This window comes from Dermacentor andersoni, chromosome 3 (genome assembly GCF_023375885.2).
Source record: "Dermacentor andersoni chromosome 3, qqDerAnde1_hic_scaffold, whole genome shotgun sequence".
Lineage (NCBI taxonomy): Eukaryota > Metazoa > Arthropoda > Arachnida > Ixodida > Ixodidae > Dermacentor > Dermacentor andersoni.
In genome coordinates this window covers 56511128-56535790 of record NC_092816.1, presented here as the reverse complement: position 1 = coordinate 56535790, position 24663 = coordinate 56511128, and the positions used below count along the sequence as shown (strand labels likewise).

Sequence of the window (24663 nt, the reverse complement as noted above, 5' to 3'; positions counted from 1 at the left end):
TAATACCTTGTAGCAAAGACGTATCATCACTAGTCACTCGCTTGCTTTGTACACGGTTACGAAACGTTCATCTTCGAACCTAAGTGTGCTGTCGGTGTAGTCGACGTCACCCATATACGTCAGCGCATTGACCCCTCGTTCAGTCGACCTTCAATGTCCTTGAACGAAAACACATCGACGACACTAAAGGTACCAAAACTATCATCATCAATGGCTCATGCCCCAAGATGCAAGAAAAATGGATGATAAAGCGAATTAAGAAGATGATAAAGTGAATTAAGTGGATGACTAAGCAAAATTAAGATGGATGACTAAGCGAATTAAGTGGATGACTCAGGTGAGATAAAGGCAATAGAATTAAGACTGATGACCAGGCGATTTAAGAGGATTACTAAGCGAATTAAGAGAATGACCAAGCGAATTAAAAGGATGACAAAGTGAATTAGACTATTACAATTAAGAGAATGAGTAAGCGAATTAAAAGGGATGATTGTGCGAAGTAGGCAAAACAAATTAAAGGGACGACTACGCGATTTAAGAGGAAGCTTTAGCTCGGGCCCAACTCTGACGCGGCCTATTCAAATACATGTAAAACGGAAAAAACGCTTTTCTGAGATAACCCCTGGACCGATTTTAATGAAATTTGTTGTATTTGAGAGAGAAGGTTAAATTCTAATGACTGTTGGAGGCGGGATTTAGATTTAGGGCCTGAATCCTGTGAAAAGAATCTTCAAAAATTCAAAAGCTCGAGAAAGTAGAAGCACAAAGTTTACAAATTACTAGCTCTGCGTCGAATACAAATATCGTGGTTCTGTAAACGGCATCTGTTAGATCATTGAAAGCGGACAAATTCGATATGTCATTTTATATCTTATGTGAATATCTTACGCTGTTTCAAGGGTTCCGCAAAAGCTATATTTCCGTATTAACGAATTTTTTCAGATTCATGTGTAGCACTTCAATTTTGTCTGCTTTATATGTACTATAATATGTAATTCACAGAATTGTGATATCATTTTTCTTTGCTGAGTTACAGAGTTGTAAGCTTGATAGTTTCATATTCTGAAAATGTTTTAGTTTTCCAAATTTTTGATAAGATATTGACGACCTAAATAAAGAATTCGAAACCAACGGTCACTAGATGCAACAAATGTCGTCAAATTTGGTGCAGTGGTTGCCGAGAAAAACGGATTCTCCTTTTACACGTATTCAGATAGGAGCACCGCAGCTAATGCTTCCTCTTAAGATGATGAGCAAGCGAATTAAGAGGATGTATAAGCGTATTAAGAGTAGTAAGCGAATTAAGAGGAATGACTAAGAGAAGTGGACTATGCGAATTAAGGGGGATGTGTACGTCATGCATCGGTCTTTAACGTATCGATACTTAGGCTTTCGCTTTCAAGTCGTCTGTAGGGGTAACATCAGAGACCCTGTGAATTTGTCTTGATACGTTGGCGATAGAGTAGGTTTAAGTTTGCGTGTGAGTTGGGGTGGATGTTTATAGCTAACGTTCGAGAAACTTGCTATGTGCCAAGAAGCGGTGCTAATCCCTTTGTCACCGCATAATCAGCGGTATTCACTCCTGCAGGCGTTCCTGGATTGAAGTCCTTTCGCAGGAGGTAAGGACGTGAACCTTTCCATTGCCTCGCATTGTTATCAGGAGCGTCTTATCATCAGCTATGTCATTCGGGTGCTTGTTTTGTGCTTGTTCTTTACTGAAATGAATGCTGTTCTGCATGTTGTATGCATGATTCCAAGAAATATATGCACGTTTCGCTTTACTTTGCTGATTGCTTGAAGCCTGCTTCACCTTCGCCGCGGATCGGCCTTTCCTTGCATAATTAATAACAATTACCCTAAGAGTGAAGCAGCTGAATGCACGATATAGTAAGTAGTCTCCCACCCCCACCCCCCTGCCTTCCAAGAAGAAAAAAATTAAGGGGCACTTAGTTGCCTCTACGAGGACGAATGCGAAAGCATTGCGGCCACGTCAGCAGATACGCAGTGACGTGGCTCGAGTCACGTGACTCGAGCGGCACCCGTAAGCAGAAGCGCCGCGACGTGACCAACGGTGTTCGTCACAAGATGCGCACAACGCAAGGTTGTGGGTTCGAGTGCCCCAAATAACTCAACCTTAACTAACTGCCTTAACTCATCCATAATTAACACCAATGGTTGTGGATTTGACTGCCTATATTGGCTGTGCCTTAGTTGCCTTCGTCTTAATTAAAACCGAAGTTTGTGGGTTCGAATGTGTTAATTAAGTATGTTCTAATTAAATATGTCTTAATTAATTTCGCGTTAATTAACACGAAGGTCATGGGTTTGACTCCCACCAAAGGTCGAGGGTTCGTAGCCTCGGCCTAAATGCAAGACCGGCACTTAAACATTGTGCCGTGGCACAGTACTAAGGCCTTGACACCAGTACTACAATAAAACTACTTACCTATAACCACGGCATACAGGTCTTCACAGCGTGTGCGGATTGAATGGCCAAGTTACACTGGGCGGTATGATCCCTGGACGACGCAGCGAACACACCTTAGCACCGAACGAAAACAGGCTTACCAGAAAAGGAGACAACATTTTTATTTCTGTTCGATACAACCACAACATGACCGCCCAAATGGACAGTTTTCGTCATTCAGTCCTTGATGCACGATATGCGCCACTACGTCGCCTATAGCGCAATAAGACTATACATACGTTTATGTACAAGAAACATTGACGACATGCAAACGGTGCGTTACTGCACACGTTAGATGAGATAGACAACAGGAAAGAAAGCGAACACGCCTACGCATTGAACAAGCTTTCACTATATTAATGTATGAGTGACACGAAAACAGAACCGAAATTCAAACGCAATATTTATGAAAATGAGCAAGGTACCTGTCTCATGCCAAGTGCTATCTCAATACAGTATAACTTCAATACCATTTAAGAGGCTGCATTCGTCTCTCGCCCATGATCAAAAGCGGTAATCACCGCCACGTTTTGTCTCGGCAGAAGTGTCATTGGCATACATCTAATATTGTTGAATGCTTATCTAGACGCCAATGTACAGTGCGGTTAAATGTGAGAGGAACATCTAACCAGTAATTAAAGCAATACGACTGTGCCATTCCTTCGACTTAATCACGAAAACGTGACGGGTTTTATGCCCCAAATAGGCTTCCATGCACGGAGGTCGCGTCCGTGATAATCGTGTTCCCCACCCGGCTCTCGCGTCTTTAAGCGTTCGTCTTTTCTGCATGACTCGCGCGCAACGGTGAAAGTTGATGGTGTAGTTACGTAGCTGTGACGAGAGGTGGCGCGAGTGTTCCGATACCAGAGGCAATGCGACGGCGTGGATAATCCGGTCGCGAAAGGAACTTGCTTCAATCTGGGGCTTAGGCTACGTCGGTGCTCGCCGACTGACTAGTGTTCTAATCATGAGCAAGACATTGATATAACGCAGCAGGGAAGTAAGCCTAAGCACAGTAAATGCGTGCGTTATTAGAAGAACGTACCCTCTCAACGTTGCTTAATAAAGGTTGCTGAAGTGATACCCATCTCATAGAAAATACAAAATCCCCGCTTTGAATATCAGTAAAAAGAAAGAAAGAAAAGAAATGAAGTTGCCTATAGAGTGGCGTTCGTGCTTTGCGGTGAAGCTTGACAGATGGAACGGACAGCCGAAGGGGCAATGCCCAAAATTTACGAGCACGCGCGCTTCCGTTTGGGGGACAGCACCCCTGAACGACATAGTTGTCGGGAATGGGCGAACATTATCTCACGGCATCTTTGCGTGATAAATCAAACTTCCTCGATTCTTCAGCGCGTTCATTCGAAGAATTATTGCTCGTACGTATTTCGCCTAGGCGGTGTCCTCGTATAGAATGAGCGAGAAACAATGCTCTTTCTTGTATTTGCTTTACGCTTTGATCTGGGTTCTTTGCTACCGAAGGCGCTTTAGACCCCCACAGCCTTACAGCAGCTGCATTCGACAGCAGAATATTAATTAGGCGCTCCCTTTAGCAGTGATCGCGTGCCGTACAAACACTGAACGAGCTGTCCATCTTAGCCTTTCATACCAGTCGAGTTTTGACAAGAGATTTCTGGCGTTGCTTTTTGGAGTCGAAGTCGAGTGACGACAAAGTCGCTTATCTAGCCAGCTCTACCACGAGGTAGTGCAAAAGAAGCACGTGCAAGAACGTCAGCGTCCTACACTCTGTCGCATTGTTTCGACGCGTTGCCACGAGCGGTCGTGGGACAACAGGAGTGCCTTCGCTCGATTCTATTCTGCTTATACCATACCGAGCATTCGGGCTTACTTTTACGATTTATAGTAGTGATAACGACGCCGTGGCGTGTTCGGATTCAATGACAACGAGGAAAATCAATCCGTATAGAATAAGTGGAACGTAATGTCACATTATTCCTGGGCAGGCCGGCGTGCCCATTTGTAATGTTCGTCATTTTCATAAAGAAACAATATACATAATCAGTAGGCAATACGACGCCTCGAACTCATGTTGGCTTTTCCAGATCGTTCGTTTGGGTGTTGTCGTGCGCCCATTATGTGAATACTTCTGAAGTTCAACAGCGACACGCGCCAGAGTTTTGGACACGACGAAGTCCCATCTCTGTGGAAGTTTTGAGCGGCGCTACATTCTTAGATAGCGCTTGCGTTTGGATAACAGGAGGAAGGATTTCCTGCAGACACCGTACCCGACTCCGTACCACCATAAGCTACATCAGCACTCATTGATCGTAGGTGGTCTGCCGTTTAAGGACTGACTAAACCGAGTACTGATTTGGATGATGCGACGATGCACGACGTATTCGGTTACGTTATCTCACAGAACAGCTGAGAGATAACGTTGAATTTACAGACACCGCTAGCCGTAACGGACACTGATGGGAGGACGCTCGAGCTTTAACATTTTTGATTTGATTTGATTTTGAACTTCGACGCTCTTCCCATTGCGCTACTGAAGGCCTGCCATTTTCTGACCCCCAACGATGGGTCAAGAATGCAATGCTCCTCAACGGTAACACGAACACGTGCGTCAGTTGGCGAGTCACCTCGTCCTAGTCTCCCCTCCCTTTCTTCATCCTTCGTATCCAAGTGCCTGCTTTATCCTTGCAGAAAATACGGAAATACGAAATACCGGATGATGCGCAAATGACGCAAATGATAGTAAGCTGGAACTTATGGTACCAGCTCTCGCACATTCATGTGATTGGCATCTTCCCGAGCTCGACCAACACTGCGGTTAAAGAAACCGTACACATAAACACAGGTACGCGCGATGCTCGGGCAATGACAGAACTATAAACAGGGATGTATACAGAAAACGTTGTCTTTTTTTTCAACCTATTCTGTTGTGTCAAGCACGATGGAGCATGGAAGCATATTAGGGCGATTATGGTTTGTTCGTATACATGATGGTGCCACTTGCATGGTTATATCATAGTATGCTCTTAACTTTTTGTATTTTGAATTATACATTTGTAGCTAGGTCAAGTTGAACAGGACAGTTGAAATGTAATGATGCTTCGTAATTACACAATGTCTTACACGTAGTCGCGTAGCCGTTAGGCCACCTCTCCACGTTTAGAACAGGTCCAAAAATCTTTGCACATCTCTTGCCCTTTTCAATGAATCTTCTTGTTCTGATTCGACTAGCGATATGATAGCAGCAACAAAAACAAATAACAAAGAGACTGTTGCCCGAATGGACAAACTTCACAACAAAGCCTATCAACTGAGCTGAAAAAAAAAATTAACACCGACAAACAAAACTGGCTTTAGTGTTGTTGCGGATGACGCGTCTCGGTGTGGCGTTAAACTTCAATGCCGCAACACCGCAGCCATATGAGTACTCCGTACAGAAGATAAATTTTGGTGATGTGTACCTGGCGTTATAGACTGGAGCAAATGAGAGAACAAGGAGAGAGAAACAACAGTACAGACGTTGACCGGTGTTGTTCTGCGCTTTCCTGCGACTCTGTCCTTCATTTCGTCTGCGAGTTGTTCTGCGCTTTCCTGCGACTCTGTCCTTCATTTCGTCTGCGAGTTGTTCTGCGCTTTCCTGCGACTCTGTCCTTCATTTCGTCTGCGAGTTGTTCTGCGCTTTCCTGCGACTCTGTCCTTCATTTCGTCTGCGAGTTGTTCTGCGCTTTTCTGCGACTCTGTCCTTCATTTCGTCTGCGATTGTGGCTTCTGTCGTGCCTCTTTAAGACGCATCCCAAGCGCCAGAAGAAGAACAAAGAGAGTCTCATGACGCGATGAGGACGTTTTCGGTTTCCTCTCATACGCAGCAACAGACACTTAATTCAATCATACATTAGCATACCAAGCGTGTACATATACATCTTAAGAACAAACAGTAGCCTGGAGACACATCTTTGAAGGAGTAACTACTTCTCACGTATTTGAGTCCGTCTTCGAGAAGTGCTGCTTTGTTAAAACCAAACTTCAGCGCAAATGCACGCGAGTAATAAACAACACTTCGTGTGTGTTTTTTGTGTTTCATAAAAAAATTATGGGGTTTTACGTGCCAAAACCACTTTCTGATTATGAGGCACGCCGTAGTGGAGGACTCCAGAAATTTTGACCACCTGGGATTCTTTAACTTGCACCTAAATCTAAGCACACGGGTGTTTTCGCACTTCGCCCTCATCGAAATGCGGCCGCCATGGCCGGGATTCGATCCCGCGACCTCGTGCGCAGCAGCCCAACACCATAGCCACTGAGCAACCACGGCGGGTTGTGTGTTTCATGTTGTTTTGCTTAACTCCTCTGAATAATGCAACACTGACTGACCCAGAATCATAGTTTTCTCCAGTTACTCTCGTACACCCCAGAAGAGTACGTTGCCTCTGGGTAGAACGAATGTATCGTTTATGAAGCCTGTAAATATGGGCTAGTTTTTTTTTTTTGTGTGTGTGTCTTACGAGGGAACAAACGAAGAACAGGATGGTGGTAAGAAAAAGACAACGCATGGCGCGGACTAACAACTGGGCCGGTATAACATAACGATTCCTTTTACTCTATGCGCTTCTTTTCTTATAATCCACCGTTCACTACCAGCCTAGTCCGATGATAACGAGAGCGTAGCGCCGCTCGGACAACGGACGAAGCGCAAAAGGGAATAGCGGTGGGATAAAATGACTATGTTAATCCTGCTTCGGGTTTTTGACGGGATGCGTGCTCTCTTTCCTCGCCATCCTATTCCCGCGCAGTTACCGCGTAGAAATGCACCGCACAGAAAAGGTTATGGATAACTAAAAAAAAAACAAAAAAAAAACGGAGTTAAATGAGGAACAAGCACACGCAGTAAGCCCCCGCGAGGAAACAGTCGCTAGGTGGACACCTTTTTTTTTTGTTGTTAAGAGTGCAGATCAACCTTTCTCCAGCTTTCATTTAAACGCACTGCCTCTTCCTCGGTCAGTGGTTCAACGGTTCAGCGGCGCCCTGCAACTAACGGACCAGACGGCCGTGGCCGCAAGGGGCGCTGCGGTCAGAAGCAGCAGCGGCCACCGGCGACCTGCGGTAGTCACGCGGTCTGCCGAGGAGGCGCCGCTGTCGTCGCAGCTGCCACCGTGCGCGTAGTGTCCGCAGTGGTCCTCGATGAGCGGTCCCGAGATGCGCTGCATGTGGCGAGCGAAGAAGGCGCTCGCCCGGTCGCCACAGTCGCGCTCCACGTGGAAGTTCTTGCACTCCACGAACTCGCTGAAAGCGCTGCGTCCCGCCCGATGAAGGTCGGGGAGGCAGCCGGTCGTGTGAGGTTAGGAAAAAAGAGTAAACAAACGAAGTATGTACATCAAGTTTCAGGAAGGCAAGCAAGACTAGACAAAAGTTCGGAGCAACATGCGGACGAAGTGATCAGCAGTCGTCGAAAAAAGGCATATCTCGGGGAGCGTCACATGTTCGAGCACTGCTGATCACTCCGAAGTTCGGAGAGGTTCGCATTGCAGGCCGTCGGACAAGAAGACAATGGGAGGGTAGTGTTTAATTGCTTTCGTGGTGTTCATGTTTTCGGTCTTTTGGAGATCTGATGTTATGGCTGGAGGAAATATGCAGCGCGACATACAGGAGCAGAAACGAAGCGACAGACGCGTACTGACGCAATCATTGGATCGCTTTATTTGGGTCAGACGCCGCAGGTTTAAGCAAATCGACAAATGAGCAGTGCGGCTGAAAAACTATCCCTATGGTGCGCGCAGAAGTATAAAAAAATGTGAATTATGAAAGAAATGGACAACTCAACTGCATCTTTTGTTTTGTTTTACTTCAGAATACTGAACCAACTAGCTAGAAAAAAGTTTCATATCCCTTAAGCTGCCGCTTTACGACCGAGGCTGCTGCTCTTGCCTGTTTCGAAAAACATCCGTTGTCAGAGCAAGCTGCGTCTATTCTGGGTCCCCGACGGCGTTGTGAACCTAGTTTTCTTCGCGAAATCACATAAACTGACCACGAGCAACCGCAAAACGTCTCTTACGTAAGACCGTTTCCTCGATGTGGTCGCCGTTCGGGATCCCCGACACTGATGATAAGCGATCGGCGTGATAAGAATGTCACTTACGCTAGTGAAGTTTTATGACTGCGAGCCGAGAGCGTGCACGCGACTGTGCTATGTAGCGGTATATTGTAGCGGTATACTGACCAACAAGATCTCTTAAGCCCGTGGTCGACGTCCTGCGCCTGGCTCACGGTTTTGGCCAGCTCCAGCGTGCGGCGGTAGGCGGGGGCGCACTTCTCTTCGTCCAGCGTCACGTTACGGTTGCAGCGGGCGTGCCGAAGGAAGTCTGCACAAGGTAGAGAACAACCGTCCAGCGCGCTCACATCACCAGCGTTCGCACTCGCGAAGCTCAACACAAACAAACGACAATCATTAGCGGAGCAGTGGGAGGTACAGCTCGCCGGCTCGGACCTAGAGGGTGCAGAGGACACTCCTCCAGCGAGTCCAGCGGGCTGCCAAGGCCAGCGGAGCCCTGGACCAAGGGAGCCATCCATCGCTCTTTGACCCCTTTTCCCCCAACTCCTTTTCTTAATAAAGTTTTACTACTACTACTCTCTTACGCACGCACGGATGCACGATACCCAAGATATGTCACGGTAAATTAAGCACACCTTACGATGGCATAAATGCTACAAATACTGAGAACATTGGAAATGTTCCCAAGAGGGACAGAAAATGGCATATGTCACTACTTCTGAAAAAAATTCACATGAACCTATATATTGTACACTGCAGTGGATCATCTTTTATACATCAGGGGACGAAAGAAACACCTACCACAGATTTTAGGCGTCTGTCATATCTACTATCATCATTTTTATCCCTGTCATGTTCCACTGCGAAGGCAAATGTCTAAAAAAGTTGCTTCCGCACGGGATTCAAACTGTGGACCCGCGACGCGTGAGCAATCGGACGTTGTCGTGTGCAAGCGCTGTTGTCGTGCTGTCATCGCCGTCGACGAAGAGTCAGCTATCGCTGTGCGGGGTGGCACCCAGTTGTGGCTATATGCTTTCCCATCGGTGCCCGTCCACTATTTTTGATTGACGGGCACGAACAAGGGAGGCCTCAACGTAAAGTAACCGTTTCGACAAACGGACCTGTCTTGGGAAACAGCGGCTTTCCCTAGCAGGATCTGTATAACTTGCTCTGCCCCTCTGACGATAAGCTTAAGCGAGCAGGAAAGTGCAGAGCGGAAATGTTAAAAAAAAAAAAAGGAGAGGCATAAGTTGCGATAGCGAAATGCCGGTGGGAGGGGAAGGCGCTGCAAGTAATTCCTTAGTGGTGCTGGCGGGGGAGAACCTCTTGTCCTAGGACAAAGAGAGCCGTCCTAGGACAAGAGGCCCTGCCTTGGGAAGGAGCTTTGACGAAGACAAGTTCACGTTCATCCACTGGGGCGTCAAATGCTCTTCATCTTCCTGCGACCCCTTTGTCTCGCTTGACTTCTGGCAGTATTTCATCCTCCGAAATGAAAACATCTCGGAAGAGAAACCTGTCAAGTGTGTTGAGGACGTCGAGGAGAAGTGTTGCTTGCTGCAGGCAGACCTATATTTTCAAAGTCTGCCGGTATGGCTAGCCCTAGCCGTCTCAAAACCGACTCAAAAAGTTATCTTGGCAGCGGCCTTCGCCAACAGTTCAGCGGAACGATGAGTGCTGTACGCAGAGAAAAATAGAAGAGAGAGAGAGAGAGAGAGAGAGAGAGAGAGAGAGAGAGAGAAGGGAAGAAGGAAAGGCAGGGAGGTTAACCAGACTGAGTCCAGTTTGCTACCCTACACGGGGGGAGGGGAATGGGGAGTGAAAGAGAGAGAGAGAACTTAGGTGTAGGATGTCTAAAGTCGAGCACTCAAGTCTGTTGCCTTCAGGTAGTGAAAAAGCGCTCGAACTGCTTTCTGCGCTAATGAACTGTGAGGCCAGGCTCCCAAGATCTTCGCTTCCGTAAATGGCCTGTCATCCAGTCTATTCAAGGCACACTGGAGAAAATCATGAATAATTTATGACCACGGCACATCTTTCTTTTCACACACCGACCAGTTAAATTCCTGGGATATCACTGCCAGACATCAGAGCCTTCGAACTTCTTTCCGCTAATCGAAACCCAGACGAAAATCTAGGTAATCAATGTTTCCTCCCATTGAAGCCACAACGCTTACGTTTTTCCTGGGCGACGTTCCCTAGCTCCGAGCTTCGAACCATTCCGCCACATATCGTGACGTTATCGTGAACGAAAATAAATTGATGTGAACTAGGCGTACAGGCTAACCAATACTGCAAACAGAACATGTGCACCCGATCCACATATATTCGCTGTCCAGTCGCTTTCTCACCGAACTTCGGCCATTCTAGCCCCCACGCAGGCAACGATCCGCTCTGGCTGTCGTAATTGAGTGCAAATATCACGTTGTGGTGTCTGCGATGTGGCCTCTGTGGATTGCTTTAAGAACCTTCTGGTTCGCGACATCACTTATCGTTTCTTGCTGGGGTATGATTGCGGATTGTGCGGGACCATGTATACTTTCTCGTCTAAGAACGCACTATTTGCTACATGTATCGTGTGTGTTTTAGTGCGTGCGTGCGCGTGTCGCCTGTATGTCTGTAGCGTTACGCATTTCTGAATACCTTCACAATATGTCCGGCTAAAGAAAGCGGAACGTAAGCGGAACTACACAAACACACACGAGGCTTACACGACACCGCATGATGTCTTCTTTGAGGATATTACGTCCATAGGCTGAGCCAGGGATGCTTTAATCAAACTATTGAACATCAGCACTGGACTGTGTGTCTTCTTTGCTTACCTTTTCCTCCCATTTAGCCTTCTCAGCGTGCAGAGTAATGGCCAGGTTCAGCCTTGCCTGCCTGTCATATATCTTTTTGTCTCTCTCTTCATCTGACCTTTACTGCGAAAGCAGTTAAGTATTCTAAGTTGGGACTGCCTTGCCGGGCCCATCCGCCAGTATATCCTATTACGTTGACGACGACCGCTGTCGTCATTGATGACACACGACGATTTCTGTCGTTGTTAGGCCCCCCCTCGTCCCCTTCAGCTTGAAAAAAAATTGCGGGAGAACCCGTCTCGGGAGGAGTGTCGACGGTAATGCGTGAGCAATGTATGGTATAGCGACACAGCGTATTGCCGCTGTGTCGCTATACCATTTCCATTGCGTTTCCATTACGAAACAAGGACATCCCATACATGCATCAGGTCTGGACCCCAGGACACGCATTCCTGGAGGGCAACATACATACACACGCCTGGACCCTTGAGCACGCCCACCGGGCTTGCCTTAGACCCAGGTGGCCGCGTCCCAGTGGATTCACTTGACCCAATGACAGAGCGCTACACGGAGGTTTTAATCCCTACCGTCTAAACCACAGACGAGGTTTTGATGGAGTTATGGAGCAAGGTGTTGATGTCATACCGGGGAGAAATTAACTTTTATGTTTCCGTCAGTGTGCGGCTTTTTTACTTCCGCGTCAGCCTGTTCATTTTCAGCTATTCCACAATGGCTAGGAATCCACTGCAGCACAATGGTATGCTCGGATTGAGACGCCTCAGCTAGCAGAGACATGATATCATAAATCAGAGGACTATATCTGGTTCTGTGATTCATATAATTGCTGATGAGTTGCAATGGTGGTTTTGAGTCACAGAGCACTGTCCACTTCCTGAGGCTTTGTTGCAGTATGCAGCTAATTGCTTCTCGAACTCCGGTCAACTCAGCTGCTGTAGGCGACGTTATGTGTCCTATCTTGAACCGCTGTGCCATCCCCATTCCCGGTACCATGTAAGCCACCACTGAAGAGGTCTGTGTCACAGAACCATCTGCAAAAACATGTTCGGTATATCCATATATGTAAGCAATGTAGGGTAACGCGAAATGCTTGAGCTCAGCAAGCGGCATTTTCGACTTCTTCGTTATTCCGGGGATCCAGAGTCTCACCGTTGGCTTTGCCATCGTCCAGAGTGGAACTCCTGGTATGTCATGCGATTCGAAGTCCGAGGGCAATAAGTCTTGCTGCGACAACACGGCTTCTGAGTAGGCGGCGACAGGCCGTATGCTTGTGACGTTCGTCAGTGGATGAATCCTTTGTCTAGTCAGTAGTAGCCTTAGATGCACTCGCAATGGCTCACGTTGCAGATAAACTCGTGCTGGGCACGCGCGTGCCTCTGCTATAGCGCCCCAAGTAGACGCACATCGTGGTAGTCCTAGGCAAATTCTCAGTGCGCGATCCTTTCAAGTGTGCGCACAGCAGTTGTACTAACCCGAGAAAGTACAGGTGCACTGTGGCGGAGGTAGCCAACAAAAAGTGCCTGGTAGAGTTGCAGAAGAGATGATTTGGATGGCCCCCACGATTTTCCAGACAAATTTGGAATTATTTGACTAAAGCTGTCCAGCTTTTTTCTTAATGCAGAGATGTGCTTCGACCAAGTTAAGTCACGGTCGATGATGACTCCGAGAAACTTGTAGCGGGTTACCGAAGGTATAATCTTCCCATCAACCATAACGGGGTAGCAGGCCATTGAACTCCATGTAAATGCAATGGTTACACTTTTTGTCGGTGAGAGCTGCAGCCCTTGACTGTTTAGGTATGTGGACGTTATTGACAACGCACGCTGCAGCTTCGTTTTCACTTGCAAGCGCTCTAAGCTCATGGTCCATATACAGATGTCATCTGCGTATACAGAGACCGAGACTGCGCCTGCGAGTTCTTTGACGAGTCCAACGTCAAAGAATTCGAGGAGATGCGTAATAGTATCCATTATTCATGTGCCCGTTTTGCAACGTGTAGGTCATTTTTTCTTCATATTTTCTTTTTTCGGTGTATTGAGCCCTGCAAAACGCTTTCTGCAAGACACTAAGGCCATATAGTGAAGCTTCCTTCAACCTGTCTTTTTACGCAATTTGTGAAGTAAAGGAACCCCATTGAATTGAAATAATGGTGCCGTTTTATTCAGAAAAAAAGAGCTCTACAACCGAGCGAGAAAGGACATTCCGGCAAACTTGGTACAATTTTCTTCTGTTTTTGCGTTAGGGAAAGGGTTAACTCACTTTTTATAGCAAGCGTTACTTGCCGCATCCCAGGCATTTTGTGGGAGGTCGGTAGGTCCTTCATATATCGCCACACTCTGCACTTTTGTAAGAGAAAGAAATGCATGGCCGACAGTGTAAGCGATCCTTCGAGCCCAATAGGTGAATGCTCTAACCACTAGAAAGCCCCGGTCGCACGCATGTTCCTCTCGGGTCCAAGCCAACTAGCTCTTCGAGGCGTTTAGCACGCGCATCACGTGCCAGTTTCTCGAGTTGTGTCCTCGTGACCGCTCGCGCATTGAGACGTTTTGTTAGACTTCACCATATCGGGGATCGGCCTACATTCCCTAGTACTTTCCTCGCAGCAACTAACGCTATGCGTAGAAACGGCGACCGCGAGGCTGTACCACCTTCATGATCGGCCAATGTCGAACAGGCTTGAACGTTTCATCGCCTGAGTGCAAATGTTAATATCGTCGTTTTAACATATGCGCCATCAGATAGTCATAATAAGTACTTAAGATTTGATGACACGCAGTGGCTGATTTCGTCCCAATCCGGGTTTCTCTCTCTTACACCTCCCGTAGTACCTACAGTATGTAGAACCTAGCAGTTGACATATCGTAAACCTGCGTTGAACGGCCAGAGTGCAAATCGTAACCGTCGTAACGATCATCGTAACCATCGTCTAGCTGCTGACGTAGCACACGTTCGCGCAAGACACATGGGTTTTCGTCTGACACAAACACATTGGTGCACCTGGTAACACTCTGCGTAATTGCGAACGATGCTGGGTAGCCAGCTACCAGCAGAACGCTTCGCCTAACATCCATTCCCGCCGTGCGCGGGATCTGCTTCATTTTTTTCTTCTTCTTTCTCTATTCGTTTTATGCCCTTGAACTGTAAGGGTGGCTTAGTATAGCTATGACGTACATTGTGTAGCGGAGCATAAGGCCTCGGGTTCGGTTCCCAGCTGTGTCGCTTATGATTTGATGATGGCGAAATGCGATTTATGATTTACTTCGATATTTGCTTGAAAAAAAAACACGAGGAGGTCAAATTAAATATTTCGCCTATCCCTGTGGAATCTCTTATAGGACGATAAGCCGCACAACTCAACTCCGACTCCACTCTACTCTATTTTACTCAACTCCCACTCTATTCTACTCTATTCTACTCAACTCAACTCCCACTCACTCACTCACTCACTCACTCACTCACTCACTCACTCACTCACTCACTCACTCACTCACTCACTCACTCACTCACTCACTCACTCACTCACTCACTCACTCACTCACTCACTCACTCACTCACTCACTCACTCACTCACTCACTCACTCACTCACTCACTCACTCACTCACTCACTCACTCACTCACTCACTCACTCACTCACTCACTCACTCACTCATAGGGTCGGTTGGTCAGTTAGTCTTTCCTATATAGTACTGATGAGAGATGTTTCCGCGACGAACACTATTCCTGCCATTGTAGTTATCCCCGAGCTGGCTTACGTCGTCATCGTTAGCTTTTTCAAGATGGTAATGAGCGCTACCATCGCGCTCATTACCATAACCATAATGACAAGTTCTTGCGTGCGTCACACGCCCACTTTTTTTGCAATGCAAGGCTTCACTAATGGACGTTTCCCGTCATTAACCCACCTTCATATCTCGACGCAGTACACACAACAATCCCCGAAATGAGTGGGCGGGAGGGTATTAGAACTGGCGGGCACGGCAGACCTTGCCGAAATCACGGCAGCCTTTTCTCCAAGCGGTCGCGTTTGGATTGGTGAGCTTGCGTGTCGAGACCGAAAGTACGGCGGGGGCATAGTGCCCGGATCCGAGAGCAGGCGTGCTCCGGGATCATTTGCAGTGATTTGTAGTGCGTCGCTACTTCGACGTATTTTTTTACCACTACGTCGGACCATTTGGTCAATTAAGTATGCCGTTCTCCATCCGCTTCGACTGGAATATCAGACGAGGGCCCGACTGACAAGATACACGTAGAGCATAGAACTTCATCGTTTGAGCAAGTATTTGCCCCACGGAAGGAAATATACGTGGCTACCGTATACAAAAACAAAAAGAGCTCTAAGTCCTCCAAGGATTAATTTTTCAATACTGCATTAGTATCTCTTCTAACTACTAACCCTGGGCAATTTTGGAGCGTAGTCAACAAAAGAAACGATTCAGCTATCGCCCTTAAAGACTCAAGCGATCAACTAATCCGACTTGATGAATGCGCAAATGTTCTAACTCTGTATTTGTTTCTGCTTTTTCCAAAAGCTTGTGTTCTGCAACCCCTACCTATCCCGGTACTGACTTTTTATCGATGGACCCTATTGTCTTTGATATTGCTTGCGTAGAAAGAATATATGAGTTAAAAGTTTCTTTATCAAGTGGCATTGATAATATAAATTCCAAGTTTTTGATCAGGACTAAAGTTTGCAGTGCTATAGTACTTTCTAAAAATCTATTCCAGCAATCTCTTCAGACAGCCTGCCTTCCGGAATAGTGAAGGTTTCGGGAGGGCGATTCCCTTGCATGAGTCTGGGGATAGCCATTCGCCATATAATTATCGGCCCATTTCACTTACGTGCATTCGCTGTTAAATTATGGAACATCTCATTTACTCTCACCTTGCATCATTCCTACAGTCAAATGCCTTCTTTACAGATCATCAGCATGGATTTCGCAAGTCATTGTCCTGTTAAACTCAACTTTTATCATTTATACATGAGCGAAATTCCATACTTGACAGGGGTTCCATTGTTGACTGTATATTCCCAGATTTTGCGAAAGCGTTTGACAAGGCTTCTCATCAACGGCTTTTTTAAAAATCTAAGTAAACTTAACATTGATCCTAATGTTCTTCAATGGCTGCACTCTTTCCTCACCGATTGCTCACAATATGTCACAGCTAATAATACTTCCTCTGTCAATTCTACAGTTGAAACAGGTGTGCCACAAGGCTCTGTGCTGGGGCCCTTGCTTTTTTTTTATTAATGTTTTCCCTGTAGTATATGCTCATCAATTAGTCTTTTCGCAGGCGATTTTGTTATATAGAGCGAACTTAACAGTGACTCCGATATAGGGTTTCCTCAGTCCTATATCAGCCATGCGCTTGATTGGGCTAACACGTGGAACATGGAAATAAACATCAACAAATGTAAGTACATGCGTGTTTCTCGTCATAATACTACACTGCCCTCATATCATCTTAATACGAGTAACCTCGAATATGTGTCCTGTTACAAATATCTAGGCGTATTTATTTCTTCTAATCTTTCTTGGAAGATGCATGTAGGCCATATAACCAATAACGCTAATCGCATGCTGGGCTACTTACGCCGCAAGTTTTATATTTATTCTACTTCTGTGAAGTTATACTGCTTTATAAATCATTAGTTCGCACTACACTTGAATATGCTGAATCTCTCTGGGACCCCAGTGAAGAGACGCTAATCTATCAACTTGACTCTGTCCAGAACCGAGCGGCTCACTTCATTCTTCGTAATTATCACCGTAACTCCAGCGTTACTACTATGAAAGCAAGCTTATCATTACCACTGCTGTCAGAACGTAGGAAAATATTCCGCTTTTGCCTGTTCCATAAGATATAATATGACAACCTCATTCTTAGGAATAAATTGATAACCCTCCCTTTTTACGTTTCAGCTCACATCGACCATCGTCATAAGGTTGGCGTTCCTTTATGCCACACCAACAATTTTTTTCATTCATTCATCCCCAGTACATCAGCTAGTTGGAATCACGTTCCCAGATCTGTCGTCGAAGTATTTCATAATTCCGAGTTCAAAGCTGCTTTAACTAACCCGATTTTGTCATAAACACAAGAAATTGTACCATTTTCATCCTTTTTATTCTTGCTTAGCCTATTTTCTTTTTGATCCCACCAAACTTTGTTTTATAGGCATATATTACTGTTTAGAGCACAATTTCCTTTGTTTTCTTTCTTTGTTGATAAGGTCTCTTTATGCTTTGTATGCTCCACGTTTCTATCGCTTTTTTTTCCCTTTCTTTCCTCCTTGTACTGTTTGCTATTTATTGTTAATTTCCTTTATTGTATTGATGTAACCCTTTCTTTTTCTTTTTAGTTTTATACGAATTTACTACTGTTTTCTTTTTTCACTTTATTTAGTGTACGCACTCCCCTCTGCAATGCCCTCGGGCCCTGAGGGTAGTGAAATAAATAAATAAAAGAAAGCAGGTGCTGCATACGCGCTGTACAAAGGCCGACATTACAATTTATTTAGCCTTAGCATAGCCGAGGCGCCTTGTCGTGAAGTTTTGACGGAGGTCTGCGGTAGCTCCTCTGTTAAAGCTTGTTCAAGGTTTTCTTTGGCTTGCAAAGTCAAAGGTCGTCCTATAGTCAAGTCCCAGAGGTTTAAACTACCAGCCACATAAAGCGCGTTTCCGATGTATCTGCAGCAAAGCGTTGCTCGGCGGTGGTGCGTGCGGTTTACGTCGCTCTGTAAATGTACGGCGTTATCGTGGACGAAGTACGTAGGATACATAATCGGCATGTCGGTAATCAGTAGTCGGAAACATAATCGGATACATAACCAGAGGATACGTCGATCGGTAAGCCTACAATGAATGCAATATTTGACGGAAACGCATCGCGCTTATCGCACAGCGTTAAGCGGACGTGGAAACGTCAAGCGTTGCTATGGCGAAAGCGCGTTAAAAAATGTTTCCCGAAGTATAGTCGCCTAACGCTTAGCACCTTAGCACGCTTAGCACCTTAGCACATAGAAGTATGGGAGAGGCCTTTGCCCTGCAGTGGGCATAACCAGGCTGATGATGATGATGCTTAGCACCGAGGGCTCGTAAAGATCGCGTACTCTAACGAAATTGCAGAAGACCACGGCAAGTAAATGTGCAAGCGCCACGTTAAGCAGCGGAAACTGCTCATATAGTGGCAGGGACGACGACGGCACGATGACGACGAGTACGGCATGATGACTTCGACGAGATGACGACATCAACATCGAGGGCACGACGATAAGTACGGCGTGATCTCGGCGCAAACCCGACGAGTAGGACATTGGTTCGGCCCCGAAGAGGTTAACTACGGCTAAATTAAGAGTCCGGCGCAACGACGACGGTGGGAGATACGAGTTCGCCACGACGACGAGAACAACGACGACGCAACGGCGATGAGTACGGTACGATCACGATGGTGTCGGCACGACGACGAGTCCGGCATGACGATTTCAGGTACGACGAGAAGTGTGACACGAGGACCTCGGGCCGACGTCGACAACGATGAAGGCATGACGACGATGAGTGTACCTTAAGCTTATTTCGGCACGACGGCGACAAGCAAGGTATAATGACTTTGGCACGACGGCGACAAAGCACGACCTGACAATCCTCACCACGACGACACGTACGGCGCGATGATTATGGCATCGCGACTATGACACCAAAGACGACGACCGAGCGCTGCAAGATCTTGACGCGACGGCACGGCGTCGAGCGTGCCACCGTATAGGTCCACAGGGATGCCTGTGGCACCAGTCGGGTCGTCGCTCCTTCTGGCACACGCAGTTCGCGGCGACCAACGCCACATCTGATTTTGGCGTTAGCGGCTACGCTCTCCACACTGGGGTGCCAAAGAGGAATAGCGGACGAGTCACGTCGCATGCGGCCGAAAAAGGCCGCCACGTCGTAAGAGTGACCGCCGCGCACAGGGAAGTTATTCTTCCGCATTGTTATAGTTCGCTAAGTCCTCCCTCTCGGCTCCCTCCTCATCTCTTTGCTTTTCCCGGTCCCCATAGGCAGCTCGTTCAATAAATAAATAAAAAAAAAAAAAAACCGAACGTTCAAATATTGGTTCCCCTTATTTGCGGGCCGTGACGAATAAACCACAGTAAGAACGACGTCCGATTTCGACATTTGAATGTTTTCGACGCTCCCGAGCGGAACCGTTTTCCGCGTGTCAGACAGACAGAGAGAGAGAGAGGGAAAGAGAGACTTCAATTAGGCCTCTTACTTCAGCTCTCACCGCTGTCTCCTCTTCGCATTTTCCAGCCTTGTCGTTGTCCTTGACAGCCGTCTAGTAGCCTGAGGGGGTAGGGAGTAGGCGAAGCGGTAGCGGGTAGGGAAGGCGGAACGGGCGTTGTTGAAAGCGAGCACCGCCGAGGTGCAGGGGCGGGGGGGGGGGGGGGGGGGGGGCGAGCAAACGAAGGAACCGAGAGTCACCGTCATCGAATCGGCCGCATGCCCTGTACGGGCGCCCGCGCCATCGGAGTTTGCGAAGCTCATCAGCGCGGGCGAGGGACGATTAGCATAGCCGTCTAATTTCAGCTCGAGTCCCAGCGCGGTTCCGTCCTTAACGAAGCACTCTCGGTGGCCGCCGAAACCGAGGTAGACAGATGGACAGGAAGGGACGGAGCCCGTCTGGTTTGTGTGTATGTGTGTGCGTCGCGCACGTGCGAATGTGTGTGTTTTTCGTGGGAGTTAGAGTGTGTGTGCATATTTAATGTCGAGGGCGGGGGAGCGGTGAGGGGACAGGAGGAAGCAAGGTGCTGCACAGCGTAGCCTCAGCATGCGCGCGCGTTAAGCCACGCGTTTTCTCGAATCTTCCGAGACTGATATTGAGAGAAAGAAAGAGAGAGAGAGAAAAAGAGAGTTATGACCGTTCGGTGCTCCTCCGAGACTGCGTGCCTCATTTTCGCTCCACCACTTATTTCGCAGAACACTTTCAGACTTAAGGAATGTCTTCGCCAACTCTCGTCGTGAAGCGAAGTGCCGGAGCGAACGCGTCTGCGGCTGGCGTTTTAACGACCACCACGAGGTGTCCGGCGCGCGACATGGGTTGGCGAGAAGGATGAGAGGAACCACGACGTACACCCGACGCGTAGGAGAAGCGTGCGAGCGTATACGTGGAAGTGCGTGCGTGCGTGTGTGTGTGTGTGTGTGTGTGTGTGTGCGTGTGTGTGTGTGTGTGTGTGTGTGTTGTGAGCGTGCGCGTGAGTGTGCTCACGAACAAAGAGGTCGCGAAAGTTTCGAAGCGATGTGACGAACTCCGAGAAAGTGGATCCTCACTGAGCAACGGTCGATGCACACGAGGCGACTATAGTGAGCCGCCGGCTGAAGTGGGAAGCGTTTTTCAAGTAGGCCGTCGGCGCGGTCGCGTGGCTCTGACAGCTTATTTGCTAATTTCTGCGAACGCCGGCCGCCAAGCACCCACAAGTGAGCTGCGGTGCCGTATGGCGGAGAGATGTTCAAGAACCGCGCAAATGGGGAAGCGAATTACTTCGCTGCTTTTAGGCGGACTGGAATGCCATTCGTCTGGTCCATCGAATGGTCCATTCGTCTTACGAAAAAAAAGTAACAATAAAGAAACGTAACGGATTTCAGCCAGGAAACAGAGTGTTGTGCGCTGTTTTTGAACGCGCCAGGAAAACGAAGATATATCCGAAAGTGTGTTGATTCTTTGTAAACTTCCGGTAGACGTGGTTATCTGTTTGCCTTAATAGGATAACAAAGACAACAAATCGACAGAAAACGACAGAACTAGCACCCAATTTTCAGTTCGCGTAAGATGTGGTTGTCGTTCTGTGTTCATGGTTCGATTGCAGCCTTATCTTAAGTTAGTCCGTAGAACTGCATGTCATGCAGGTGCGAAGGGGAACCTCAAACGCAAATGACGTCTGAAGAGAAAACTCAAGTCTCGTTAGGGGAACATTCGCACTCTTTTTCAGCAGCTGATGAACAGTTGCTGATAGGAATTTCTATTATTGTAGCTTTGATCACGACGCTGTACTTGCTGAAGTGATTCTTTTTTAACATCTTCATATATACGTGCTTCGCGTATTCACTCATATTAGCGTGTTCTTGTAGTTCTTCTATCTGTGTTTGTGTGCGCAGTGCTTCCCACCACCGAGAAACGCCGTGCTACATCGAAATGAGCACACGAACAACTTGTGGACTGAACAAAAACAATTGTTTTTAAGCACGGAACGCTTTTAGCTCCCGTTGTCGGCGACCTTCAAGTGACCTTTAGCCAAAAGCCAGAGCCATTATCCGGGCAAGCTTGCGTGAAGAAAACGAGATAATCCGGGCAACCAGCCAAAACGTAAAATGATGCGGTCTCTGGTCGCCAACCTTTTGTACAGGACCGCATTACATAGGCTAGTCACTGCCCAAACAAGCAACAAAAATATTGCTTTCGAGTTCTTCATAATGCTTGTTCACAATATCACTCGAGCTGTTACTTCTAGTACGCTGAAGCTTTATTTATCATTTCCAATAGCGACGTTCAAGAGGCAGACACAGAGCACCATACACTTAGCTGACATCTCTTGGCTCTGAACGCCAGCGGCCCGTGAGTTCCGCGGCGCGGGTTTTGCGTTATCTCGACAGATGGCGACATGCTCCTTGAGGCGCTGCTACCCGCAGCGGTGGCTTAGCGGTTATTATGTTGCGCTACTAAAGACAATATCACGGGCCGCGCCGGCTGCATTTATATGGATGCGAATCCCAAAAACGCCCGTGTACCGTGCATTAGGGAGAGGTTAAAGATTAAAGAGAGGTTAAAGAGAGGTTAAAGAGCGTGCCTCGAAATCAAATCATAGTTTTGGCACGTAAAACCACACAATTCAATTCATTCTTCTTCTAGCTGGGCAGGGCGCTCTGTCTCCTTGGCGTCTTTCGCTGCTTGTCGTGCGAACTTCGGTTTTCTCCTACAGATGAGCAGCGTCCATATGGAGAAGTGCCCAGTATGGCGTGGGGCGGTGTGGTGTGGTGGGGTGTGCCGTTGACAACATGCACTACACCCATTTTAAGATTGTGGCTAGCATTATCTCCAGCCAATCACATTTGCCGGTTTCCATTTCCTGCTTAAATCAGCTCTCGATTACGGGAGAGCCAGCAATATTTGGTGAGGGTATGTGAAATTTGGAACTGTTGCTACTGTAGCCTTTTCTCTATTATATGACTGACTTTTTTGTTTACAGCTCATCTGTGAATTAAGGAAAGAGGAGCTGCTGGTGCCGTGATCTCTTTGCATGCAGTTTATAAATAAAAAATAAATGATGCAACTCAGTATGTTGCTTATGTTCAAGGAATAGTATCTCATTCATCTCCGCCGTATTGTTTATGCATTACTTTCCTCAGAACGAAAAGAACAACTATACACGCGTTTCATGAGAGGACCGCAAATGCTATGCGCTAGATGATGATTATCAGAGCACGTCATTGCCCAAAGATAGCGGAACAACTTAAACGAGCACATTGGTGGTTACACAGTCAGCCGGACGAATTCTACCACAGGGGCATCTTAAATTTAGTGCTACGATGGGACAAATGTCTGAACCGGTGTGGGGACTATGTGGAAAAATATTGTAAGGTACGTAGAATAGTACGTATATTTGTAATTACCTGTGTGTACCTTATTTTGGCTAATAAAGAGTAGTGGAAAAGACTTTATAATTCGCCATAGTGCAGTAGGCTGCCTTTAAGACGAACTCAAAGGGACCATGAAAATTTGTTCGTCTCATCGGAAGTTCGTCTTATCAGAAGAATAATTGGCAACATGACTAGGTGCACCCAAATATCTTACTTCAAGACCTCAAATGAAGTAGTCTTAAAACGGGGAAAAATGACATAAAACGCATTTATTTAGCTGAACTTAATAGCAAGCTGTTTTCAAGAGGTGCTTTTGTTTGGTTTCATCCAGTCCGTGATAGATGTTTGGCGCGTCTGGGCAAATCAGCGTGCAGTCACAAACGAAGTCGTCTTACCTAATGACCTCAAAAATCCTTCTGTGGTTTTGTGCTGCTGGAAAAAAGTCCACTAGGGAGTTAAAGAAGGCATCTGCCGCCTCACAGGTCATCGGTGCAGGCTCCGAGCTTGCGAAAGTACGAAGGAGTGCGCTGAGCGCGTGGCAAAGCAACGCAGCCCAGATGAAAGTCTAGGTGACGTTGAGCAAAGTGGGGAAGGAGAAACGAGGCGAATGATCGCGGAGGAGGAAGGTAAGCGGAGGCACGCTGGGTTGACCTCCTCTGGCATTTGCTACATGTTTCATTTGCGATACTGACGTACCGGGTTCATCTCGTGATAACATCATCATCGCGTGCCATAAGGTGCGCGTGCTACGGTGATCCGATGATGGTGGCTCAGTGTAGCGTGCGCAAAAGGCGGAAAAGTAGGGGGGGGGGGTGGCACGCCATCTTCGGTCGAGCGCATGGCACCGGTCAGGGGAGGGAGGGGGGGTTGCTGTACTTCGGCAGCGCGCGGTCGCGCGGGCTTCATCTTGAACGCGATCTGTTTTGGGGGTACAGTCCAGGCGGGCCGATGACTTGTAGCTTTGCGTGCGACGCATTCTCGCCGCTCAGCTCGCGTTGAAGCGATAGACAGCGCAAAGGTCACTTCGCCTGCTGCTGCTGCCACGATTCGTCACTCCAGCGTTTCGACAGCGAGCGTCCGCGGTCATCGAGTGCGATGTGTCCATGTCTGCCTGTGCGCGTTGACACCATACTGGTTAATTTAGTTAGTAAGCGAATGTTGACGAGGGGGCGTTCTACCCCGGCTGCTGCTGCCTATGGCGTGGCCGCGCGAGCCTTGTATTGAATAGGATCTGCGATGCGGAAAGTCTAGGTGCTCTGAAGGCCGATAGCTTCGTATGCGCTATAGCACCAATGCGCTTGCGCTTCACCCGTGTTTACGAAGTGAAACTTCCCTGTCCCTTTTTGCTTCCTCCTCTTATTTTAGCCTCTGTACACTGGACGATGTGCGCCGCACGCCTCCAGCATGGTGTCTTCATGCGCTCGCCATCGGGCGCGGCGCATCTTGCCAGCCTAACCTCCAGGATGGGTAGCGGTGACGGTCGCTCCGAATGTTCGGCTTAACCGAAGAGCACGTCTGAGGTGGTTCGTCTTAAGTGAGGCATTGAGTCTAAGGAAAGTCAAGAAAACATTCCCATATTGTTCGTTATATGCGTGAATTCGGTTTAACCGCGTTCGTCTTAACGAGAGTTCACTGTATATTGTTTTTTTTTTCTCATTGGCTCAAGACGCCAACATCACAGAATCCGACTGTGACTATGGAACAGTAGCCCAGTTTGAGGGCCTTTTGCTCGACCT

The 24663-nt window shown here is 47.4% G+C and overlaps 1 protein-coding gene across 3 annotated transcripts in view; it reads right to left on the bottom strand.

Moving 5' to 3' along the window:
* Window positions 1-2572: 2572 nt before the first annotated feature.
* LOC126547695 (uncharacterized) overlaps window positions 2573-24663 on the bottom strand; it is a 203139-nt gene continuing 181048 nt past the window's right edge. For all 3 annotated transcript variants that reach the window (XM_072287156.1, XM_072287157.1, XM_072287158.1), the window contains exons 4-5: window positions 8658-8799; window positions 2573-7732 (exon numbers count right to left, since the gene is read on the bottom strand). In XM_072287156.1, the coding sequence (XP_072143257.1) occupies window positions 7447-7732; window positions 8658-8799 (428 nt within the window). In that variant the 3' untranslated portion in view covers window positions 2573-7446. The remainder of the gene's footprint in view (window positions 7733-8657; window positions 8800-24663) is intronic.